Source organism: Physeter macrocephalus, chromosome 16 (genome assembly GCF_002837175.3).
Source record: "Physeter macrocephalus isolate SW-GA chromosome 16, ASM283717v5, whole genome shotgun sequence".
Taxonomy (NCBI): domain Eukaryota; kingdom Metazoa; phylum Chordata; class Mammalia; order Artiodactyla; family Physeteridae; genus Physeter; species Physeter macrocephalus.
This window is the reverse complement of record NC_041229.1, coordinates 8,770,838-8,792,321: the sequence shown is the minus strand read 5'-3', so window position 1 is coordinate 8,792,321 and position 21,484 is coordinate 8,770,838. Positions and strand designations below refer to the sequence as shown.

The window sequence follows — 21,484 nt, the reverse complement described above, 5'->3', positions numbered from 1 at the left end:
AGAGGGGGCGGGGCGGGACCTGAGTTTGCTGAGAGGAGTGAGATTTGTCCTTAAAATGCCTCGGGAAGGAGCAGGCTTTGCGGTCAGCCTCAGTAGAGAAGGGGCAAGTCTGCGGGGCGGGGGGCGGAAACTCACTTCCTGGGGGTCGGGGGCTGGCAGAGAGAGTGTGGCCAGGATCCCAGGCGATTAATTGTCAGGCGGGGTCTGGATGGAAAGGGGGGACCCGCTGAAAGGAGGAGACTTGAGTTCTGCTTCTCCCTGGGAAGGGGCGTGTCCGGAGAGATGTGAGGTCTCTTAGTTCAGAGGTTCTCAATCTTCGCTACACGCAGGAATCACTTGGGGAGCTTTAGAAAAATACTGATGCCTGAGTCGCACCCCTAGGAATTCCGATGAAATCGGTCCAGGGTACAACCCGAGTGGTGGAATTAGGACCAGGCCAAAGGAGTGGACCAGAATATGGATATTTCTGACTTTTCTCCCCATTTCTTCCCCTCTTCTTTCTCCCACGGGTTCCTTTTCGGAAGCCTCCTTTGCTTACACACCTGCAGGTAAGACATCTCTGCCCCCGGGGTGGGGGGGGCGGGGTTCGGACCCCAGGTAGCCGCGCTTCTCACAGTCTCCCCCTCGTCTTCCCCAGTGTCCTTCCCACACTCAGAGGGCCTGTCGGCAGCCAGTTCCAGGTAATTCTCTTAGCTCATCTCCCCAGGAGGAGACCACTCCCTTGGTCCCAGGCCCAGCTGCCTCCCCGTCTGACCTCCGCCCTTCGCTCACCGCCACACTCACCGTTACTGTCCTCCAGCTCCCATTACCCCTGCCTCCCTTACTCCGCTGGCCTCTTCAGGCTCTCTGTCCCCAGCGTTCACCTGCTGTCCCTCAGGCCACCAATGGGCCTTGGCCCTGCTCCTTACCCGTGGCTGGCAGACTCGTGGCCGCACTCATCTCGCAGCCCCTCGGCCCAGGAACCCAGGGGAAGCTGCTGCCCCAGCAATCCTGACCCAGACGACAGATATTACAATGGTGAGGAGTTCTGCTTCCCTCAGGGGTACACCAGGAGGCCCTGCACCCTCTCTCCTCCCGACCGGCTGGGGCAAACTGAAGGGGGCCAAGGGGTCCCAGTCTTGCTGAGGCTGCGTGATCCTTGGGAGGCTGTGAGTTGGGGGAGCCTCTCTCATGCCTTACCTTTACCCCGGATTGGGATAGGGGAAGAAGTGGGATCCCCTTGTGCCCTCCATTCTCCTTTGTCCTCTATTTTTCTGTCTCTGCCCCGTCTCCTCCCCGGGGCCTCCCTCTTTCTCCCCCTCAGAAGCAGGGATCTCCCTTTACCTGGCTCAGACGGCCCGGGGAGCTGCCGCCTCTGCTGAGGGTCCTGTCTACAGCACCATTGACCTGGCCGGCGAGGAGCTGCAGACCTTCCACGGGGGGTTCCCTCCACATCCCTCAGGGGAGCCAGGCGACTGGAGCCAGTATGCTCCTCCAGAATGGAGCCAGGGGGACAGTGGTAGGACTCCAGTTCCCAACACCCCCATTTTAGCCCTGAGCAGCATCTTCCCCAAAGAGTATCCTCCACCCTCCTTTCTGGGACCTAGCCCAGCACTCCTTTCTGACGTGTCTCACCTCTGCCTCTTTCCTGCCTGTATCTTGCTGTGGCCCCATCCTGCTCTCCTCAGGAACCAGGGGAGGCAAAGTAAAGCTTCTGGGAAAACCTGTACAGATGCCCTCTCTCAACTGGCCAGAAGCGCTGCCGCCCCCGCCCCCTTCCTGTGAACTGAGCTGCCTAGAGGGGCCTGAGGAGGAGCTGGAGGGCGGGTAAGGATGCGCCTTGCCTGCAGATGCCCTGTACACATGGGAGCAGCCCAGGGCCTCCTGTCGGCGGAGGGCAAAGATGCTGGGAGAAGAAGGGAAGGGGGCAGTGGAAGGCCAAAGGGAGGGTATGAAGCTACTCAGTCACCCCGCCCTCCTGCCTCTTTGCCCCCAGCTCAGAGCCGGAAGAGTGGGGCCCACCAGTGCCCGAGAGGAGCCACGTGGCAGAGCCCAGCACCAGCGGGGGGTGCTTGGTCCCTCCGTCCCGAGGGGAAACCCCCTCTCCCACACCTTCCTATGGACAGCAGTCCACAGCCACTCTTACCCCCTCACCTCCTGACCCTCCCCAGCCCCCCACTGACATTCCCCATCTCCACCAGATGCCCAGGTAGGGAGGTGTATAGTACCTTGCATGTTACAGGCCCTCCGTACATATCTATTCAGTGGGTGAATGGGTGGATGACCAGATGGATGGATGAATCTGGGGCCCAGAGGTCTCATGGCTGTATCAGGGTGGAAGTGTGATTTGGGGAGAAATGTGGAGGCTGGCAAGGTCTCTCACTTCCGACAGTCATTGGAGGGACTCTGCAAGCTTGCTGGGGCATTTCAAAGTTGGCTTTCCTCATATTCCACCAGCATGGAGCCTTCTGGAGGACGAGCTGTGTCTTATTCATCTGAGTGTTAGGTTGATTGTTTAGCCTGGTGCCTGGCACACAATAGGCACTTAGTGTCTGTTGAGCGAACAGATGAAGCCTCATGTCATTGCAGGAGGGCGCCCCTTGGGCCAAGTTCCCCTCTCAGTGTATCCCAGCCCACGCTGAGTAGCCATGAAGGGAGGCCTGCTGGCCTGGGTGCTGACGCCACAGCCCTCCATCACAGCCCCAGCCCTGCCGCTAGTACAGCCAGCAGTGCCCCGGGTGAGTCTGTAGACCCCTCAACTGGCCTCCACCTCCCCATCCCCCAGAAGCTTGTTTCCCCTTCACCCTCAAGCCCCTTTCTTTCTTTCTTTTTTTTTTTTTGAGGATGTTGGGGGTAGGAGTTTATTAATTTCTTTATGTATTTTTGCTGTGTTGGGTCTTCATTTCTGTGCGAGGGCTTCCCCTAGTTGTGGCAAGTGGGGGCCACTCTTCATCGCGGTGCGCGGGCCTCTCACTGTCGCGGCCTCTCCCGTTGCGGAGCACAGGCTCCAGACCCGCAGGCTCAGTAGTTGTGGCTCACGGGCCCAGTTGCTCCGCGGCACGTGGGATCTTCCCAGACCAGGGCTCGAGCCCGTGTCCCCTGCATTGGCAGGCAGATTCTCAACCACTGCGCCACCAGGGAAGCCCCTCAAGCCCCTTTCTTGATCCACTCTCTTACCCGCTCCTCCCCCCATCTCCCAATGCCACAGGGAGAAGCCGGCAGGCGCCTGGGGAGATGACTCCTCCACTTCACGGGCCCCGTGCCCGAATCCGGAAGAAACCCAAGGCTCTTCCCTACCGGCGGGAGCACAGTCCTGGGGGTGAGGGGGCCATGAGCCTGGGAGGTGGTGACAGTAGGGGAAGCAGGCAGATAACCAAGGGTGAGATCTGCGGGCCGAGGAGGGAGCTAGGGGACCCAAACCTCGGGCTGTTCGTTCAGCGCCCTCTGACGCCAGGGAGCAGGAGAGGCAGGAGAGCGCTGAGAACAGGTCTCTCCCCAGACTTGCCGCCCCCTCCCTTGCCGCCGCCGGAGGAAGAGGCAAGCTGGGCCTTGGGGCTGAGGGTGGCGGGCAGCGTGTCCTCCTTGGAGCGGGAGCGGGAGCCCGGTGGGGAGAGGAGAGTGGCGCAGGCCGGGCCCCTGGGGGCCTGGCGGAGCCCGCACCTGGATGGTAAGGAGGGCCCCTGCTACACAAGAGGGTGTGGGTGCTGGGACTGGAGCCTAACAGGGTGGTACAGACCGTGCCACTGATGCACTAATTTTCAACCCAGCCCACCCCTGACCTCCAGCTGGGAGGAGGTCAACATCTGATCAACATCAAAGACACTTGTCTCTCTAGCTCTCTTTGGGCAAAATAACCTGAAGTTCCCAAGTTGTATCCTTTCCCAGGACTGAAGCCCAGAGGAGAAAAGAGAGGGGGCCGGGCGCTCTGTCCCTCCTTTCCCAAGGCCCTCTCTGCGTGGGACTTCCCCACGGGTTTCTGAGCACGTGTTATGTAAAGGCCATGGGCTGTGCGCTCCGCTTCTCCTCAGCCCCCAGGATGCTCTGCCCTCAACTCTGCTTCCAGAGCTGGGATGGACGTTAGGGGGGCACGGGGGCAAGCAGCGATGTTCTCCCCCTGCCTGGGCCCAAATGCCTCTCTGTCTCGTGCTGCAGAAGAGGCCTGGCTCCCCTACAGCCGACCAAGCTTCCTGTCCCGGGGCCAGGGCACCAGCACCTGCTCCACAGCCGGCAGCAACTCTTCGAGAGGCTCCGGCAGCTCTCGGGGCTCCCGGGGCCCTGGCCGGAGCCGGAGCCAGAGCCGGAGCTAGAGCCAAAGGCCAGGACAGCAGCGTGGAGAGGTAGGGGCTGGGGATGGCAGAAAATGAGAGTGGAGGGTAAAGAGCGTGGGCCACGGGATGATTAAAACTAGGAAGGCAGAGAGGTCTTCTGGGGGAAGTGTCAAAAGGAAGGGAGCCCGTGACTAAGCAGGAAGGGAGGACTCCTGGAGCGTAGGTGACAAAGGATGAAGACAGATGATGTAACAGAGGGGCCAGGCTCTATAGGAGAGCTGGATCAGGAGAGAGGCTGACCAGAAATGACGTGCATCTCTACTGGGTACTGTTTGTCTCGACCAGTGCCTTGCAAGCCAGTCTCTCTCTCTCTCTCTCCCTCTCTCTCTCTCTCTCTCTCTCTCTCTCTCTCTCTCTCTCTCTCTCTCTCTCTCTCTCTCTCTCTCTCTCTCTCTCTCTCTCCCTCTGTCTCTAGGAACCAAGATGACCTTTGATGAAATACTAGAAATTCCACGGGGAAGGGCGTGTCCCTGGGCCGGGAGCCTGAACAAGAGCCCCTCCCGCTGGTGAATGAGGGCTGAGCAGAGAGGGGCAGGGAGGAGTCGCTTCCCTCTCAGCAATGATGCATGGGGCTCCCTGAGAAATTGGCCTGGAAGCCAGGAGCCAGCTCTTCCCTTGCCATCTGGGAGCCATTCATAAAAAAGACAATAAAAAGAGTCTGATCAGAGCCCTGGGCCCTGTTTGTCTGGTTTTGTGCAGGATGTGGGGAGGAAGGGGGCTGCAAGCGTGTGTATATCATTTGCGCTTCTTTGGCTGAAAGCACTAGGCGAGGGCAGGGCTAAGAGATGCCACCTGTTTTGCCTCCAGAAGGAGCTGAAGCCACCGTCTTCCCAGTTACAACCAGAAGGACTTTCCCAATAACCAACGGCGAGAATCTTGTCCCACCTTCCGAGAGCGGAGCCAGGCCCTCCCTTGGTGCCCTCCTCCCCTATCAGGAAATATACCCCTTACAATAACAGTAATTTTTAAAAACTCAAAGAAAGGATGGGGGAAATCCCAGCCAAGAAGGAAAAACAGGCTTTTTCAGACAACCACCCACACCCCCTCACAAAGGGTGTGTGTAGAAGGGCACCTCTTCGCCAGATTAGGCCCAGATGTAGTTGGTTAGACTGGCAGAGAATTTCTTTTTAATTTTGGCCACGAGCGCCACAGGCCCCATCACTCCCGAAACCACAGCCCACGCCACTCACTGGGCACTGAGGTCTGTTTCCTTCTCACTTTCCCAGTGACTGCTCCGGGCTCTCAGGGGATGGCCGCTGACCCCCCAATCCCAGGCTCTGACCTCTCCCGCCACTTTGACCTAAGTGTGTACAAATCCCTTTTTTCTCATTTGGTCTGGCAAATGAGGCTGGCATGTTTTCAAAAGGAATTTTACCAGGAAGCTAAAAGAAAAATAAAATCCAAAAAAGGAAAAGCAAATAAAGAGGAACGGATGTGTATCCAGAGCACTGACTGCTCATCCTGAGGTCACGACCCTGGGCATGCTCAGTAGCAACCGCCCAGCGTGCGGATTCTGCCCCTGACCTTTCCCGCCAAGTGAGAAGGGTGCAGCCCTGCCTGCCCTCCAGTGGTTTTCTGTGGCTCAGGCTCTGGAAGTCCTGCTCCTCCATTTCTCTGTTCTGTTTTTTGTCTGAAGGGTGCCCACTAGCCAACCGTTACAGGTGGTTCTACCTTTTGTGAAACCTAGCTACTTTGTCTATTTTAAGAAACCATCTGGGACTGGTCTTTGGGGAGGGCAGCTGGGACCTCTGAAAGTAGTCGTCTTCACAGGACAAGTTGCTAAGACCAGCCGACCCCGAAAATCCCCCACCCCTCCCTTTCCTGGATTCTGCTTAAAGTCTGAAAGATGCAGGTAATTCCCCCCTTCATAACAGAACAGAAAGGAGTGACACCCAGAGTGTCAATGAACACTCGATCCCTTTCCAACCCAGGAGCCCTCCCCAGGATGGTGCTCCGCCGAGTGATCTCATGATGGTGGCCCGCAGAGTGACCTCATAGAACTCAAGTCATCGTAGCTTTATGGTATCAAATTCCTTAAGCTTATAGTGACAACAGTATGAGGAGGGTGTATTGGTCCCATGTTCGTCACTCTTCCTTCATCTTCCTCCCTAGACTCATCCTGAACCCTCTGTCTTGGTGCTGAGATAGGGCCTCACTGCCTCAGTGGAGTCTCTCTTTATGTCCCTTCGTGGTGTGTTTGGGGAGAGAGTTAGGAATGGTCCAGAAAAGGCTGAGAAGGGAGGCCCTGAGATGAGAAGCTCCTTCCTCCACAGCCCTCTCCCATGAGCCAGTGTCGTCCTCCAGGCAGACATTTAGCTCCTCCACTTCCCGTGATCCAAGTGCGTGGGGGGATCAGGATTTAGGGCTGCTTCTTAGACCCACATGACCTGGTTGTGGACGTGGATGAAGCAGAGGGAAAAGCAAGGGCTGGGAGTCAGGTGGAGATGATTTTTTCCCCCCGGGGGCTCCAGGTCCGCTTTGTTCATATTTTGTTTTGCTTCCCTTTGTTTTCACAATCTGGGACGGAGAACTCTGGAGGTTGGGAGAGGTGGGCCCTGACTGCAGAGAAGCAGAGGTCAAGACCCACAGCCCACAGCCCAGGCTGGTGGCTGACAGGGGAGAGGGTTCTGATTCTCCTCTTGGCAGTCTCGGGAACAGTTCACGAGGAGTCTGTAGGAGAAGTTGAAGGAGGATGGATTTATCCCCCAGCTCCTTAGCTCTCCTGCCAGACCCCAGGTGCCCTCTTGGACCCCACCCCACTGCCAAGAACCCCTGCAGTCAAGACCGCCACATCAGCCGGCCAGCCAGACACTTACCGCCAGCCTTGGGCGCAGGACAGCTGAGTTGACTTCTCTGGGACGAGATCCGAGAGGTGGGGGGCCAGGGAGGCAGCCCCCTTCCCAGCCACTGGGTGTGGTTTTTCTCCATGTCCTCCAACCAGTCTGACCTCCACTCCCACGGGGGCAGGGAGAGGGCGGAGGTCAGGAAGAGGTCATCCCGGGGGGAGGGAGGTGACAAAGCATCTGTCAGGGAGGGTAGAGGTATCTGTGGAGGGTTGTCCTTCACCCTTATGGACCAGTTTAGGGCAGAAAGCTCGGGGCTGCTTAAGGCATACACCCAACCCTAGACATAACCCAGCCCCACTCGGTCGATCACCCCCAGTGGCCACATCCACAGGAGCCTCCGCCCCAGGGAAAGGAAGATGTCCATTGGTTTCTTCAGAGAGAACAGCTTGCATTCTTTCCTCCTAGCCCAGCCCTGGCCTTCTGTCCTAGGTAATCCTTGCTCTCCTATCTGCCACAAGCCTGACTGCTTTTTTGCAGGGGACAAAAGGTAGAGTTAGGGTTCATAAGATGGGTCTAGGGGATCTAATAGAGTGTCTGAGGAAGGGCACACCAAAGGGCCATGGGGAGCCCTGACTACCTTCTGCTGACTTGGGGATGATGGTCCCACCTGCTAGACACGTGAAACAGGCAGCCCAGTCACTTCCCACCCTGCCACACACAGGGCAGGAAGAAGGCCTTGAAAGCACAGGGGGACGCATGCGAGAAAACAGAACTTCCCACAGTGGGGACGAATCTGAGTCACTGGGCTGGGGAGCAACCTTTCCTGGAGACCCACATCTGGTAAGAGGGTCCTGGAGGTAGCAGAATGGACTGTACAACTGGCTGCCTCTGGGCTTTTAACTTGAACAATTTATCCTTGTTCTGGTAGGTGACCCTGAGCAAGCTAATAAAGCTGTTGGACTTACAGTTTCTTCATTTGGAAAAGAATGACAAAGAATATTCTGCAGAGAGTTGCTATTAATGCTGAGTGTATGTAAAGCACTCACCATAGTGCCTGGGACATAGTCAGCCCTCGATAAAAAACTAGCTGTTTTAGGGATGACGACGACGAAGACGACGCTTAGGATGCTTTGCCTCTTGGTTGGGGAGCAGCTGTGTCCACTCCAGGGGGTGGGGATGAGGAGTAGGACGGGGATCTCACGTACCTGTGAAGACGCAGTCTGCCTCCCTGGGCTCCAGACCAAAGCCAAAGCTGTCCGCAGCCACGGCCAGGGCCCGGGCGAAGTGGGCGTCGGCGAGGAAGGAGCCGTCGGAGGAGCTGACCAGGCTGGCTCTGGCGCTGGGGGCGTTGTCCTCAGAGGCTGAGCCCCAGCCGTTGGCCAAGGAGCCCTCGCTGGGGGTGGGTGTGGGGCAGGGCCGAGGTGGGCACAGCAAGCCCCTCACCTCGGACCCCACCCCTCCTCCAGGCCTGCCCATGTCCGCTAGCTCCGAGGCCGTCGGGACGCTGATGTAGCCATAGGTGATGGGGGGTGAAGGAGCCCTTGGCACTGGAGAGACACTGTTCCTAGGAAGAGGCGAAACGGGGGATGGGACGCGGTGGGGGTGGGCGGGGCGTGCAGTGGCAGAAACAGCCCCGTCGATGAGGGTGGAGGCAGCAGATGTAGGCACACTCCAGTCTCGCGCTCTTATCTGTATCCTTTGGCTCCCCCTCTGGCCACTCACCTGGGGGTCTCCTCACCCTCACTGAGCTCCAGGCACAGGGCCACCTCCTCAGGGGTCAGCACACTGTCCTGACCCTCCCCCAGGGACGACAGCGATGAGCTGGACAGGCGACTGGATGCTGGGCTGGGACCAGAGAGGGAAGAGGCCTGGGGACTGGAGGGGCTGGGGGGACCGGAGGGGATAAAGGCGGGGATGGGGGCTGCTGGCAGTGGGGGGCAGGAGGGGTCTTGGGGCTCCACCGAGTGCCTGATTGGGGATAAGATGGCAGGATGGTTAGTGCCGTCCTCCTGGCACCTGCCACCCCTCCCCCAGCCCCGTCCACGCTCAGCAAACACCCCACACCCCCAGTGCCCAGCCCTGCTTCCTGACCCCATGCCCTCTTACTGGGTCTGTTGACTCTGAGTCGGGGGTCCATGAGGAGGGAGGGGTGCTGCGGGGAGAGGGCGAGTCGCCAGCTCACTGGCGGAGCCGAAGAGCTGTGGTCCCAGGGCCCGCCAGGCAACCAGGGCCCAGGGCCCAGCTCCTGGGGAATGACAGGCTGGGCGTGAGATGGCAGAACCCCCGTCAGCCCCGGACCCCCGTTTGCCTGTCTACCCAGCCCTCAGAGTCCTGTCCGCACCCAGCCAGCCTCCGCAGGGACAGGAGAAGCCCCACACCCTGCCTCAGCCCCTCACCTGCCTCGCAGCGCCCTCCTCTCACCTGGGCTTTGGGAAAGGTTCTTGGAGCCTCTGTTGCCCAACTCACAGGCCCAGAGCTCCACGGGGTGGCTGGCCTGGAGCAGCGGGGAGCTGTTGGCCTGGTGCAGCTCTGCAAAGCAAAGAGTCGTGGCTGGAGGCCAAGCCTGGGTGTGCCTTGCAGACCTCAACCACAGGCTCTATCTTCAGCTTGGTCATCCAGTTAAGCTTTAGGGTTCTTGAACCCAGAGGGAAGAACCTCTCTCCATCCAGGCAGCTGTGATATAATGGAAGGAGCACTAAGCTTGGAGTCAAAACACCTGCACTCATAGCCTGGCTCAGCCACGTATTAGCTGTGTGACCTCAGGTAAATCCATTAACCTTCCTGAGCCTGTTTCATTTGTAAACAACCACTGCAAAGCATGGTTTGGCCAGTTAACTAAAAACAGATTGGAAAGTTCCCGGCACCTAATAGATATATTAAAAAACAACTTTATTTCTCTTTACTGTACACATTCCAATTTCCTGATCTCTATACCCTCACATTGCTACCTACTCTCATGAATTTTGGCTCCGTGAAGGCAAATACTTCTTCTTTTCTTGGAGAGAATCTGTTAATTTCCACTTCTCACATTGCAACCATCTCACATGGCTCTGGATAGTCTTGCCCTGATAAACCCAAGTGTCTCTCACTTGGAGAGATGGGTTGGGCTGTCAAGTTGAGCTGAATGAGGAAGACAAAACCAGGGAGCTCCAGACCATGTCAGGTGTGAAGGGAGAGAGTCAGCTGATGGGAAGAGGGGCTTTAAAATAGGAAGATGTGTTGGTCTCACCCAGGGAGGCAATGCCCGGCCCGTGGATATTCAGTACGTGTTGAATGAATGAGTGAATGCATGGATGATATCAGAGATGCAGGTTTAAACACAAGGTGAGAAGAATCATGTACAAGATGGCAGCTATCATCAGGCCCATGTGGCCACTTAGGAGACAGGGCTCTGAGTGAACTGTGACAATACAGAAGACCCGGCTGTGTGCAATGACTTGGTCAGGCCAAAACCAAAATGGATCTCAGTTTAAACCACAGAGGAGCAGAATAATAAAGGGAAAAGGATTTTCCCAAGACCAGGAACAGGAGAACATCAAGCAAAGGAGAAAAGAAACAGCCTTCAGGTTAGTGTCACATGATCAGAAGCCCAGTTAGGAAAGGGGACCGGAGACCAGGCAGGGCTCTCAAGACAGAGCTGTCTAGTCAGTCCGATTTCAAAGATGTGGGGCAGGTTCAAAGCAGGGACAAGGCATTCATCAAGAATCCATCTGGACCCTAGGAATCCATGTACAGTAGCCAGACCTTCTGAGCCACTGGGATGAAAAGCCACACAATGGCTAGACTTCCTCCATCAAAGTTTCCTCTTGTAGTTTGGCTGGTTTGGTTTCTACTCATTTCCTTTAATTGTCATATGACCCAGGGAGTCCTGGAGGCCAACTTTGGGTGCTCCAACCCTGCTCTCATCACCTTCGTCTTGTCTTGTGACTGGCTTGTTGACTAAGCTCAGAAATGGGGGCACCTGTTGTTTATGTTGGTTTGTGTGGAAAGGGAAGGAAAAAGGCCATACTCATCTCTGCTCCTATCATTTCCTCCAAAGAATTCTGGTAACAAAAAAACCCTCCTTCCACCTTGCTTGGAATTACTTGAATTTAGTTTCAATATTATTTGAATTAAACTATACAGTAAACATGTTATCAGGGTTAGGTGGAATGTTGTTGGGCACATCTGAATTGCGATAAATATTTGTCTGAATTAATTATTTAATGAGGCTATTCAATGTATTGATGATATGTACCAGCAAAGTGAACTGAGAATAAGATAATAATGGATTAGACACGGGAGACAGCATTTGTGAGATTATTAGGCACAGACGAAAAAACCCAACGAAGGTCAGATAATAAGAAAAAGGGGACTTCCCTGGCGGCACAGTGGTTGAGAATCCACCTGCCAATGCAGGGGACACGGGTTCGATCCCTGGTCCGGAAAGATCCCACATGTCGCGGAGCAACTAAGCCTGTGCGTCACAACTACTTAGCCTGCGCTCTAGAGCCCGTGAGTCACAACTACTGAGCCCGCGTGCCACAACTACAGAAGCCCGCGCGCCTAGAGCCCGTGCTCTGCAATAAGAGAAGCCACCGCAATGAGAAGTCCGCGCACCGCAACGAAGAGTAACCCCCGCTTGCTCCAACTAGAGAAAGCCCAGGCGCAGCAACGAAGACCCAATGCAGCCACAAATAGATAAATAAATAGATTTATTAAAAAGAAAAGAAAAGAAAAAAGAATAAGCAAGTCAAGGGGGTAGAGGACACTGAGAGAGCCTGCCAGTTTTAGAAGACAAGGAATCAGCAGTCTTTCAGACTAGCTGACAGCAGTAGAGGAGCTCCATGCCTCTGAGATCTTGCTGCCACTGCAAAGAGCCAGAGGTCGGCCAAGTGTCCACCAGCCCAGGGGAGTCACTGTTCTCAGTCCATCCTGGGCAGTGGTGGGGTGGGGTGGGGCCGGGTGAGGAGAAAAGGGGTGCAGTGAGGACCTAAATCTCTGAGTGAGGTTAGGAAGCTTCATCTCAGAATTGGAACCTTCTTAAGAATTGAGTGTAGAAAATTGCTCACCTTTTGTGGGGTAGTATGAATGTTCTCAGACAGGGTATACATTATATTCAAATTAGTGTGGTTATCCATGGGAAAACTAGTTTTTAAATGAGACTTCTGCAACCTCTTTTTAGCTGGTATTTCATTATCACAGATGATTTCTAACGCAATAGCTCTGAGGCAAAGCTGGAAAGGATGCCAGCTTGGCTAATATTTAGAGTCATAAAATTCTGGTTATTGGACAAGCTCTTAATTACTCTGAATCCATCTTTGTCTTCATAAAAGTTGGATTATATCCACTTGACAAAACTGGCTGTTGAACATTTGTGAATCTTACTAATCAGTACAGGAGGCTCAGGAAGACAGCAGAGAGAATGCAGACAATGTACAGAAACAGGAGAAAAGAGTCAGCGAGAGAACAGAATTTCCCTAAGGTGCTCCCAGAGAGATTCAGGGTAGCCTTTGGAAGCAGACCATTCTGGCTTCAAATGTGAGATCTGCAGCTTATGGACATGGGGTTTTGAACAAGTTACCCAATTCTTATCCTCTTTCCTAATCTTGTAAAATTAGAGAAATAGCACCTAGCCAATATGTTGTGAGGGTTACATGAAAGAACAAATATAAGTAGAGCACCTCACATAGAGTAGTTGCTAAAGAAACAGAGATTATAATTATTTCTATCTAGAAAGTCAAAGCAGGTAGCCGGAAGTCAAGAGAAAAATCTGGACAGAAAGGAAATACTCATTCTCTGGGAAGCCAGTCGGAGGTGGGTACCTGGACAGACCCATATATCGTGCACGTACATAGTACATATGGACACAGTGCGTAGCAGAGAGGTCATGAGCACCCGAGGCTTCGGGCTAGCACTGGTTACACCCCTCCAGGTTCTAGAATTATCTGCGCGCTGGTCAGGCACTTTCATTAGACTTTGAGCTCGTAGACAGCAAGGATCATATCTGGTGTCTCTGTGTCCCCCATCTGGCATACAGTGGTGCTTATTAAATGTTTGCTGAGTTGAGCTGGCTGCAGAAACAACGCTCACTACTGGTGTGGCAAAACCCAAGCAAGAGCACGGTGTAAAGAAAAGCTAAGGCCAGCACACTCCGGGCTGGGTGCGTGGTGATAGGTGTCCATCAGGACAGGCTGTGAGTGGGGTGCAGCCCACACCCGGCGTCGAGGCCACCCCATGCTCTCTCCTGTCCCCCCTACCACCCGATTCAGGCTGTCCATCCTCCCATCCTTACCCTGCTTTTTTCTGGCCTTCCAAGCCTCTGCAGGGGCCAGAGACAAGCGCGGAGAAGAGAGGCCCCTGCGGCCGCAGAGGCTGTCTGAACTGGGCCAGGGACTGGAGAGCCTGGCCATCTGGGGTGTGAGCCGCCTGGCAGCTGGGGCCTGCGGACTTGGCCGGGCTGGGGGGCTGGAAGGCAGCTCATTGATGAGGGAGCCATAAAAAGTGCTGGTGTCGGGAAGCAGGGGCACACCGGGGCTTCGGGGATCCCAGGAGATCACTGCAATAAAAACGACAGGAGGAATTATGGTGAACGCATGCCACCCACGCCCCCCTTCTCCAGCCCCGGGACCCCTGCTCCACTGCCAGGCCCACCCCAGCCCCTCGGGACATGCTCACAGGAGCGACGACTGTCTAGTGGGTCCCGGGGGTCCACTCCCAGTCGGCTGCTGAGACTGCTGCTGCTGCTGAGGTCCCGAGAGCCAGAGGTGGAGCGCCAAGTGTCTGCCAGCCACGGGGAGTCACTGTGATCCATCCTGGGCAACGGAGGGTGGGGCGGAGGGAGAACAAGATGGGCCAAGACCTCCAGCTCAGCGGGTAGCAGAAGGGGTGGGGCGTTATTCTCACTGCCTTTCAGCCCCTCACAGCCTCCTTAAGATCTCTGATCTGCTGTCGAAAACTCAGCACCGCTTTCTTAGCCTGGGATCAGGGGAAGTCCAAGTTGCCCAGAGCTAGGAGGTATCAAAGAGAGATAGCTACGTGCGGAGACAAAAAGGACACAGACCTGGAACCAGATCTGCTGCAGCCTAGCTGTGCAACCCTGGGCCACTCAGTCTATCAGTCTCTCTAAGCCCCAGTTTCTCCATCTGTAAAATGGCAACAGTAAGACCTTCCTTACAAGGCTGATGCTGTACGTTGAGATGACGAAATGTGAGATCACTCAGCCAGCAGAGCAGGAGTCCGCTACCTGAATGTTGGCTTCTCTACCTCTAGCCTGGTTCCCTCTGAATGGGACGCTATGCGGCAGGGATCAGACCAAAGCACTTTTCTGCCTAAAACCTTCAGTGGCTCCCCATTTACCGAGATAGAGCCCACCTGCCTAGCATGGCTAACAGGGCCCTCATTGGTCTGGCTTCCAGCTCCTCAGTCTTATCCTTGGCTCTGACCCATCCCACACAGTAGGCCCCAGCCAGACCAAAAGGCTTGTCTTTCCCTATGAACGCAACAGGCTATTTCTTGCTGTTCCCTTTGGCCTTCCCCTTCTAAATGTCAGGGTAAATGTGAAATCTTCTTCCTCCCATAGTTCCCCCCCAGCCCCTTCCTTGTACTTGTACATGTTTCTGCACTCCCAACTCTGGATTGCATTTATGCTTGCATGGCTGTCTCTGCCAGACGGAAGCTGTTCTAAAGGAATGCATCAACAAAGCGATCAGAGTGGAATCGGCCTCAGGGAGAAAAGATGAAGTCCCAGGGGAGCCAGAGAAAGTTCGGGGCAGAGCAGACTAAGCCCAGGAGGTAGCTGGGAGGGAAAGACCAATGAGCACAGAACAACGCAGGAACACAGCACCAGCCAGCACAGAACCTTGCTCTGGGCCGAGAAACTGACAGCAAAAATGGTAGAGCTGGATGTGTCTCACACATAGCAGGTGCAGGACAAATTCCTATTGAAAGATGCAGACCCGGAATGTGAAATCTCCCAGAGGACATCTAAGGAGATAAAGAGCAGGAGAAGGTGGGCAGAGATGAAATGGTTATTTAGTGTAAAACTCAGCCAGTAGGAGAAAAAAGGATGTTTTCTTTTTTAGTGTCGTGTCTCATAATGGGAGACTTGCTCTGGCAGCCAAACGCGCTTGGAGCCGGTGGACCTGCCGGCGGGCTCCGTGGCTGAGAACAAGGAGTAAGAATCCATCACGCAAGGGCAGAGCGCCCTCTGCTGGAACTGGGGGTGGGTTATTGCGAAGGAAAGATGCCTCCGCGGGTAGGTGGTTTCCGGTACCCAGAGGAACTGCTAGGTAGATGCTGAGTGCACAGAGAAAATTAGAAATCAGACTGGTCCTCCTGGGCTAGTTATTCTCCACCTAGCAGAACGAGTCAGCAGGAGGGTGCAGTAAGTATTAATGAGAGCTTGGTAACAAGAGCACTGGATTAGGAATTCAGGAGGCAGCTACTAGCTGTGTAGCCTCGGGCAGTCACTTGAGTCATGAGTCGTCAATGTACTCACCTTGTCAAATGGTGCGACAGGAACGTTAATGAAAGAGAAATTAATTCTCACTTGAAGTTCAAAGGAAATTCAGGTACTAGGATGCCAAATTGCCTGGCAGTCGGGGAGACTAGCACTCCGGCCACTTCTCCATCCCAGCTCCACTCTCCCTCGGCCCCTCGGCCCCTCCCTCGCCTCAGGCCCTTTCGTCTCTCACCTGTGTTTTAGGATGGCGTCCTCACTGGTGTGTCTGTACAGACCTGGGAGAGGGCAGGAGGAAGGGTCAGCCCAGAGTCTCCAGCACCTGGCTAGCGCTCTAAACCCCTGTAGCGTTCTGGCTGGACCCAGGGAAGGCCTGATCACCTGGGAGTCCACTTCACCTTCTCACCTGGGCCCAGGTGCACCCCAGCTCGGCGCCGGCGGTGGACGCACACGGCGGTGCCCAGCAGCAGCAGCCAGAGCCCAACACCCCCGCTGGCAATGACCTCTGGCCGCCTCAAGGCCGCCCTCAGCTGCTCCAGGGTCCACGGGCCGTGCGCACTGGGTTCCCGGGCAGCTTGCTCCACGGCCTGCTCTGTATGGGAATTTGAGCTCAGGGGGAGGGCGCGGCCGAGGCAGTGAGGGTGGGGCAGACGAGGGGGAGGAGCCGGAAGCGAGAGCGGGGGGCGGGGGGGGGGCGGGGAGGAAGGCGGAGATGGGGCCTGAGTGGGTCTGGGTGGGGCCGGTGGGCACTGTCCTCACCTAAAAGGAGGCAGACAGGGCTGCTGGGCTGCCCAGCCCCAGCCCCAGTGACTGCGGCCACTTGTACGCAGTAGGAACCTGGCACGCGGGTGGCGATCTCCAGCCGGGTCTGCTCGCCCGCCACCGTCCAGTTGGCCGGGGGCAACGAGGTGTTGCCCAGGCTCCAGACCTGAGGCGCAAACAGAGGGGAGCTCGCCCCCTGGCACCATCCCAGCAGCTCAGCCCTTCCTCTTGCGGATCAGACTCCGGGCGTGTGGCCACCCTGTCCTGCCGTTCACCTGGGGACGCCCCTCGCGTGCACCCACACGTCCTATTTCCTCCTCCCCCCACAGAGTGGGAGAGACTTCTCTCTAGACCGACAGACGAGGGACAAAAGTAATCTGCCGAAATAGGCGTTAGACCCCGTGGTTCACAAACGTCGGCGTGCTTCGGGTTCACTTGGGGGATTTGTTAAAATCCAGATTGCCTGGTCCATCCCCGACTTTCTGATTCCCAAGCCCTGGCAAAGGACCTAAGGATTTGCGTTCTAACAAGTTCTCAGGCGATGCTGCCGTTGCTGGTCCAGGAACCACCCTCTGACTCCACTGCCTTAGAAGCTGAGAGTCAGACTCGGCCTGGTTTGATTCCTGTTCTGTTTCCCGCACCTGTGACCTTAGCCTCACTTTCCATGTCTGTAAATTGGGGGCAATAACCCAGGGTGGAGTATGAGATGAAATGAGATTGTGTAAGTAAGTGCTCGGCAGTGTCCAGCAGACAGTAGTAGGGTCCTTGCCCAGCAACAGTAAGTTTCCCTTGCTTCACTGCCCAAGTACCATTTCTCAGTGCCCAGAGCAAGTGTCTACAGGACGCCAGGGAAGAGGTATCTCCTGGCACCACTAGGAAGGGGTGTGTCAGTCTGTGGAGGGTACCTGGTAGCCACGGATGATGCCATTGTGGTTTTCAGCAGGTGGTGGGACCCAGCTCACGAGGACACTGCCGTTGCCAGGTTTTAGGGTCACCTCCTGGGGAGGGGCACTGGGCACTGGGGAGCGGGGAGGGAGAGAGGCTGTAAGGGATGCTGAGGGAGAAGACTGTAGGGAAAAGAGCTGGAACGGGACACAGGGTCAGAGCCATACTGATGAGACTAAGAGCCTTTCTCAGCTCTGCTTGCTGAGCCAGGGCAGGAGGGAGCCCAGGGCTGGGACCCACCATCCCCCCGGCTAGAGTGGGACAAAAAGGGGCTGGGTGGGGGTATTTTGTTGGGTTTTGGGGGGCATCTGTCCCTGACCTTGTTCAGGCAGCCTCAGGAGCAGCACGTTGCTGTCGGGGCCTTGAGCCCGCCCGGAGGATGGCCTCACTTTGAACTCGTAGTCTTGGCCCCACTGGAGGCCCTCCAGCTCTGCGCTCTGCCAGCCGGCCAGCAGGGCCTCTGCCCACGGGGCTCCCTGGCCTCCGGGGGCAGCCTGGGTCCTGAACAGGGCCGTGTAGGACTGAGCAGGTGCAGCAGGGCCGCTCACCTGGGAAGAGTCCAGAGGGAGAGGAGGGCTCAGGGCTCTCGTGACCAGCCCTTTCTGGAGCTGTGACGGGCTCCAGCCCAGGTCCTGGGCCTCACCTTCCAGCTGAGCCACACAGCAGGACCAGGCTTGGTGCCCTTCGCAGGGTCTGGGTTCAGCAGGGTCACGTTTTCCAGCTGAATGCGCACAGCCAGAAGCTCCAGGGGTCCCTTGTAGTCCTGGGGCTCTGTGGGGAGCACAGGGCTGGGGTGGGGCCCAGAGGCCAGAGCGAAGGAACTGAGGAGTGGGACATCCCTCGGCCACAGAGGAGCCAGAGCTCGCAGCTCGCCCAGGCTGAGAGCACTCCGATTTCTATTCTAGGACGGGGGAACCACCCCTAAATGGGGTCCCCGCCGCTCTGACCCTGATCCCGGGTTCCGCTCCCACGTCCCCTAACCCCAGCCAAAAGCAGACCACACCACCCTAACTGGAGTCCCCGACCTTGGCCCTGACCGCCCTCCCCTTACCTTGGACAGACACCCTGGCTGCCCGGCTCTCCCGTCGTCCTGCACTGTTGGTGGCCACGCACATATAGGTCCCTGCGTCACTCTCCTCTGCTCTTGCCATCAGCAGGGAACCTCTGGACACCTGTCAAGACCAGGTGCGTTGTGAAGTCTCCCCTGCGGGGAGGACCTCTGAGTGCGGAGGGAAGTCTAAGGCCTCACCGCCTCCCCTTCCTCAAATTCTGCAGGGGACATTGGGCCAGGGGGCGGGCCAGTCGCTCTGGTGTGCACAGCTGTGGCCAGGACAGGGTGAGGCGTGGGGAAGGGGGTTACGCTCACCGAGTGCCGCCCTGGCTGCAGGGCCAGGGGTTTCCCATCCTTCCACCATGAGACTGTGGGCTCTGGGTGGCCCCAGGGAGGCCCACACTGCAGAATCACCTGCTCGCCCACCGTGGCCACCGCGTCCCGAGGCTGGACCTGGAAATCTTCCCGAAGGACTGTGGGGAGGAGGGAGGGTCGCAGAGGGAGGGACCCAGTGCCCACATCCAGGTCCCGCCTTGGCGTCTCCCAGCGTCCTGCATTACCTACCTTTCCGCTGCCTTGAGCTCACTCTTCAGAGCCCCACCTCCCAGGTCTCCCATCTAGGACCACCCCCAACCCAGGTCTCCCGGCCCAGGCCTCACCAGCCACAGACAGCCGAGCGCCCCGGCTGACTGCCGTGCCCATCCGGTTGCTGGCCTCACACGTGTAGACACCCAGGTCTGTGGACAGGGCCTGGTCATAGTGGGCACGTCCCCGGGGAGGGGGCCGCAGCAGCAGGAGGGTTCCGTCAGGTAGGAGGTGGTGAATGTCTGGGGGCACCATGCTCAGGGGATGCCCATTCAGCAGCCAGCGGATGGTGGGAGGCGGCTGGCCTGAGGCCTGGCAGCTCATCTTGGCCGGGCCAGGGCCCTGGAGCAGCTGGTCCTCGGGGTGGACGAGGATCTGGGGTGGGGAGTCCTGAGCCATGCCTCCTGGGAGAGGAAAGGAGGAGGAGCCCAGTCTGACTACAAATAGGGCCCCCAAATCCCTGCACGCCTCATTTTCCTCCTCTTGCCTGAAGATCAGTTCCCAAATAACACGCTAGCTGGGAGGGGAGAAGGCCAGCACGCGTGCGTGGCGCCCAGGTGAGGGCCAGTGGAGCTCTCAGTCTGCCTGTCTCACACTCGACACCACCACCATCATCATCATCACCGTCGTCTCTGGTACCCCCCACTGCAGAAGGGCAGCAAAGGAGCAAGGGGGTCTCCTCCCTCCCTTGGCCAGGCCTCAGATCAACGGAGCGGAGCGCGGGCTAGGAGCGGGGGCGGCACTCACCTGTGACAAGCAGAAGCAGGAGAGGCAGGGGCTGGCGGGCCCCAAGGACGCCTTCGCCTCCAGAGCCCATGGCTGCCCGCAGGCCTCTGTCCTGGTCCGCAGCGCTCTGCCCTGTTGCTCTGAGCTCACGGCGGAGGGAAGGAGGGGCGGGCGCCGTGGTGGCGGTTGTTTGTGACCGAGACTCTGCCCCGGGAGGGAAGTGGCTTTGAGGAAACCGATGCTTCCTGCCTGGCCCTCAGTGCCTTGGAGAACTGGGAGGAGACCAGAGGAGAGAAAGTCTCTGACCTTGATCCTTTAGTCATAACCTCTGACTCCAAGCCCCGCCCTAGGGTTTATCTTGTGATCTAGTCTAGGATTTCTTAGAGGTAATCCTCAGCCTAACCATAACTCCAACCACTGTTTGGATCCTTTACCCCAAGCCTCTACTGAACCCTCGAATCCCAATCCCAATCCTTTGGCTTCCAAGCGACCCCCTGCTAGAGTGGCATGAAAACCCAGAGGTGGAATCTCAGGGCACAGCATTCTGAAGCTGAGGGTAGAGGAAAGCAGGCCCCGGAAGCCAAGTGCGGGGAGCAAGAGTGTCTTGTCATGCCCTGGCCCATTCCCCGGGGAGAGGTCAGGGTGGTAGGTCAGAAACCAGGGAAGATCACAGGCTCTTGGACAGCCTGGGAGATGTCCACTCTGTGCGCCTAGTCAGCCCAGAGACAGATGAGTAAGCTTCTGGGAGACCTCGGGCAAGTGACTTAACCCCTGAAAGTCAGGTTCCTTATTTGTAAAGTGAGAATAATAATAATAAAATAATAATAGTTCCTACCTTGAGAGCTGGAGTAAGAGTGAGAGGAGATAAAGCATAACATCACCTAGTACAGTGCCTAATGCATTGTAAGTGATCAGTAAAGCCCAGCCAATATTGTGATATGTTTATTTTTACGCACATCCCATCATTGAAACTATTTGAGCATCCTTGGCAGGGATATTTTTCAGGCCCTGGAAAGGTGGTTGGAGTACATGACCTTTAAGAGTTTCTCCAGCCCTGAAACCTCATGTCTATAGCAGACAGGACTGTAGCTTGTGAGCCTGCAATGTCAGTGCTCACCCTGCTGCTTCCCACCCCCTGCCTAGAGACATGCTGCTCTCCCCTCTCAGAGCCCAGCTCCTGTTTACAGGTCTCTTCCTTCCAGATCTGGAATCTCAGACATTTCCTGGAACTGTTCCCGGAAGGCCAAGACCAGGCTCTGGAGGCTCAGCGGAAGACTGTCCAGCCTTTGTTCCCCCTGGTTCCTGGCCAGCTCCTTTGTGGGGCCCCTAACCCAGCCGACCCCCTCCCTTCCTCCCCCTTCTTAGCCTGGCCTCGGTCGGTGCCAGCTGCAGCCACGGCCCTCACAGCCTATCAAGAGGAAGGCCTCCTTCACTCCTGCTTCTCTTTCCCCTCAAATGCAGACCAAGACTGATTAAGACAATTAGAGCAAGAGAACATTGCGGTCTCTCCAAACTGGGCCTTTCCAAGGGGTAAAAAATCGAGTTAAAGTGACAGAGCCACAGAGCTGGAAGAATAGGAATTGGGGTCAGAGAACAGAGCTTGGCATTTCAGCAGTGGAGGAGCTAAGAGCAGTGACAAGCTCCATGGCGCGTGCCTGGGCGTATGTGTGCCAGGCAGAGCGGAGTAGAATGTATGGGGTCAGGGATCTGTGGGGACAGGGTGATGAAGGAGGTAGTCACGTGGACACTGAAGTCAACCAAGGATGAACAAGAAGGGGCGTGGTGGGACAGATGCATTTACGGCACATCTAGCCAATTAGGGATTTCCCAGGTCCAGAGCCTCCCAGGCCTGTCTGACCCAGTGACTACCTGCTCCCTAGGC

At 56.6% G+C, this 21,484-nt stretch overlaps 2 protein-coding genes across 3 annotated transcripts in view; one reads left to right on the top strand and one right to left on the bottom strand.

The window, feature by feature from the left end:
* Positions 1-4,964, top strand: part of ROBO3 (roundabout guidance receptor 3) — a 16,316-nt gene extending 11,352 nt beyond the window's left edge. The window contains exons 18-28 of one of the 2 annotated variants that reach the window (XM_024131307.2): positions 525-548; positions 638-680; positions 878-1,017; positions 1,304-1,498; positions 1,668-1,806; positions 1,976-2,188; positions 2,569-2,717; positions 3,188-3,298; positions 3,479-3,646; positions 4,132-4,316; positions 4,723-4,964. In XM_024131307.2, coding sequence (XP_023987075.1) covers positions 525-548; positions 638-680; positions 878-1,017; positions 1,304-1,498; positions 1,668-1,806; positions 1,976-2,188; positions 2,569-2,717; positions 3,188-3,298; positions 3,479-3,646; positions 4,132-4,286 — 1,337 coding nt within the window. In that variant the 3' untranslated portion in view covers positions 4,287-4,316; positions 4,723-4,964. Of the gene's footprint in view, positions 1-246; positions 549-637; positions 681-877; positions 1,018-1,303; positions 1,499-1,667; positions 1,807-1,975; positions 2,189-2,568; positions 2,718-3,187; positions 3,299-3,478; positions 3,647-4,131; positions 4,317-4,722 lie in introns of those variants that run through there. The other variant, XM_055091564.1, reaches the window with a different exon arrangement.
* A 1,344-nt stretch (positions 4,965-6,308) lies between these two features.
* ROBO4 (roundabout guidance receptor 4) lies at positions 6,309-19,787 on the bottom strand. The gene is made up of 18 exons (XM_007123399.3): positions 19,624-19,787; positions 18,951-19,280; positions 18,607-18,764; positions 18,292-18,412; positions 17,884-18,011; positions 17,560-17,788; positions 17,201-17,313; positions 16,293-16,461; positions 15,940-16,125; positions 15,769-15,811; positions 13,751-13,887; positions 13,368-13,631; positions 9,515-9,622; positions 9,200-9,338; positions 8,816-9,061; positions 8,299-8,657; positions 7,124-7,330; positions 6,309-6,977 (listed from the first exon to the last, which is right to left on the bottom strand). Exons 1-18 carry the CDS (start codon positions 19,691-19,693, stop codon positions 6,967-6,969), a joined length of 3,018 nt encoding a protein of 1,005 aa, XP_007123461.1. The 5' UTR covers positions 19,694-19,787; the 3' UTR covers positions 6,309-6,966.
* Between the last annotated feature and the right edge of the window lie 1,697 nt (positions 19,788-21,484).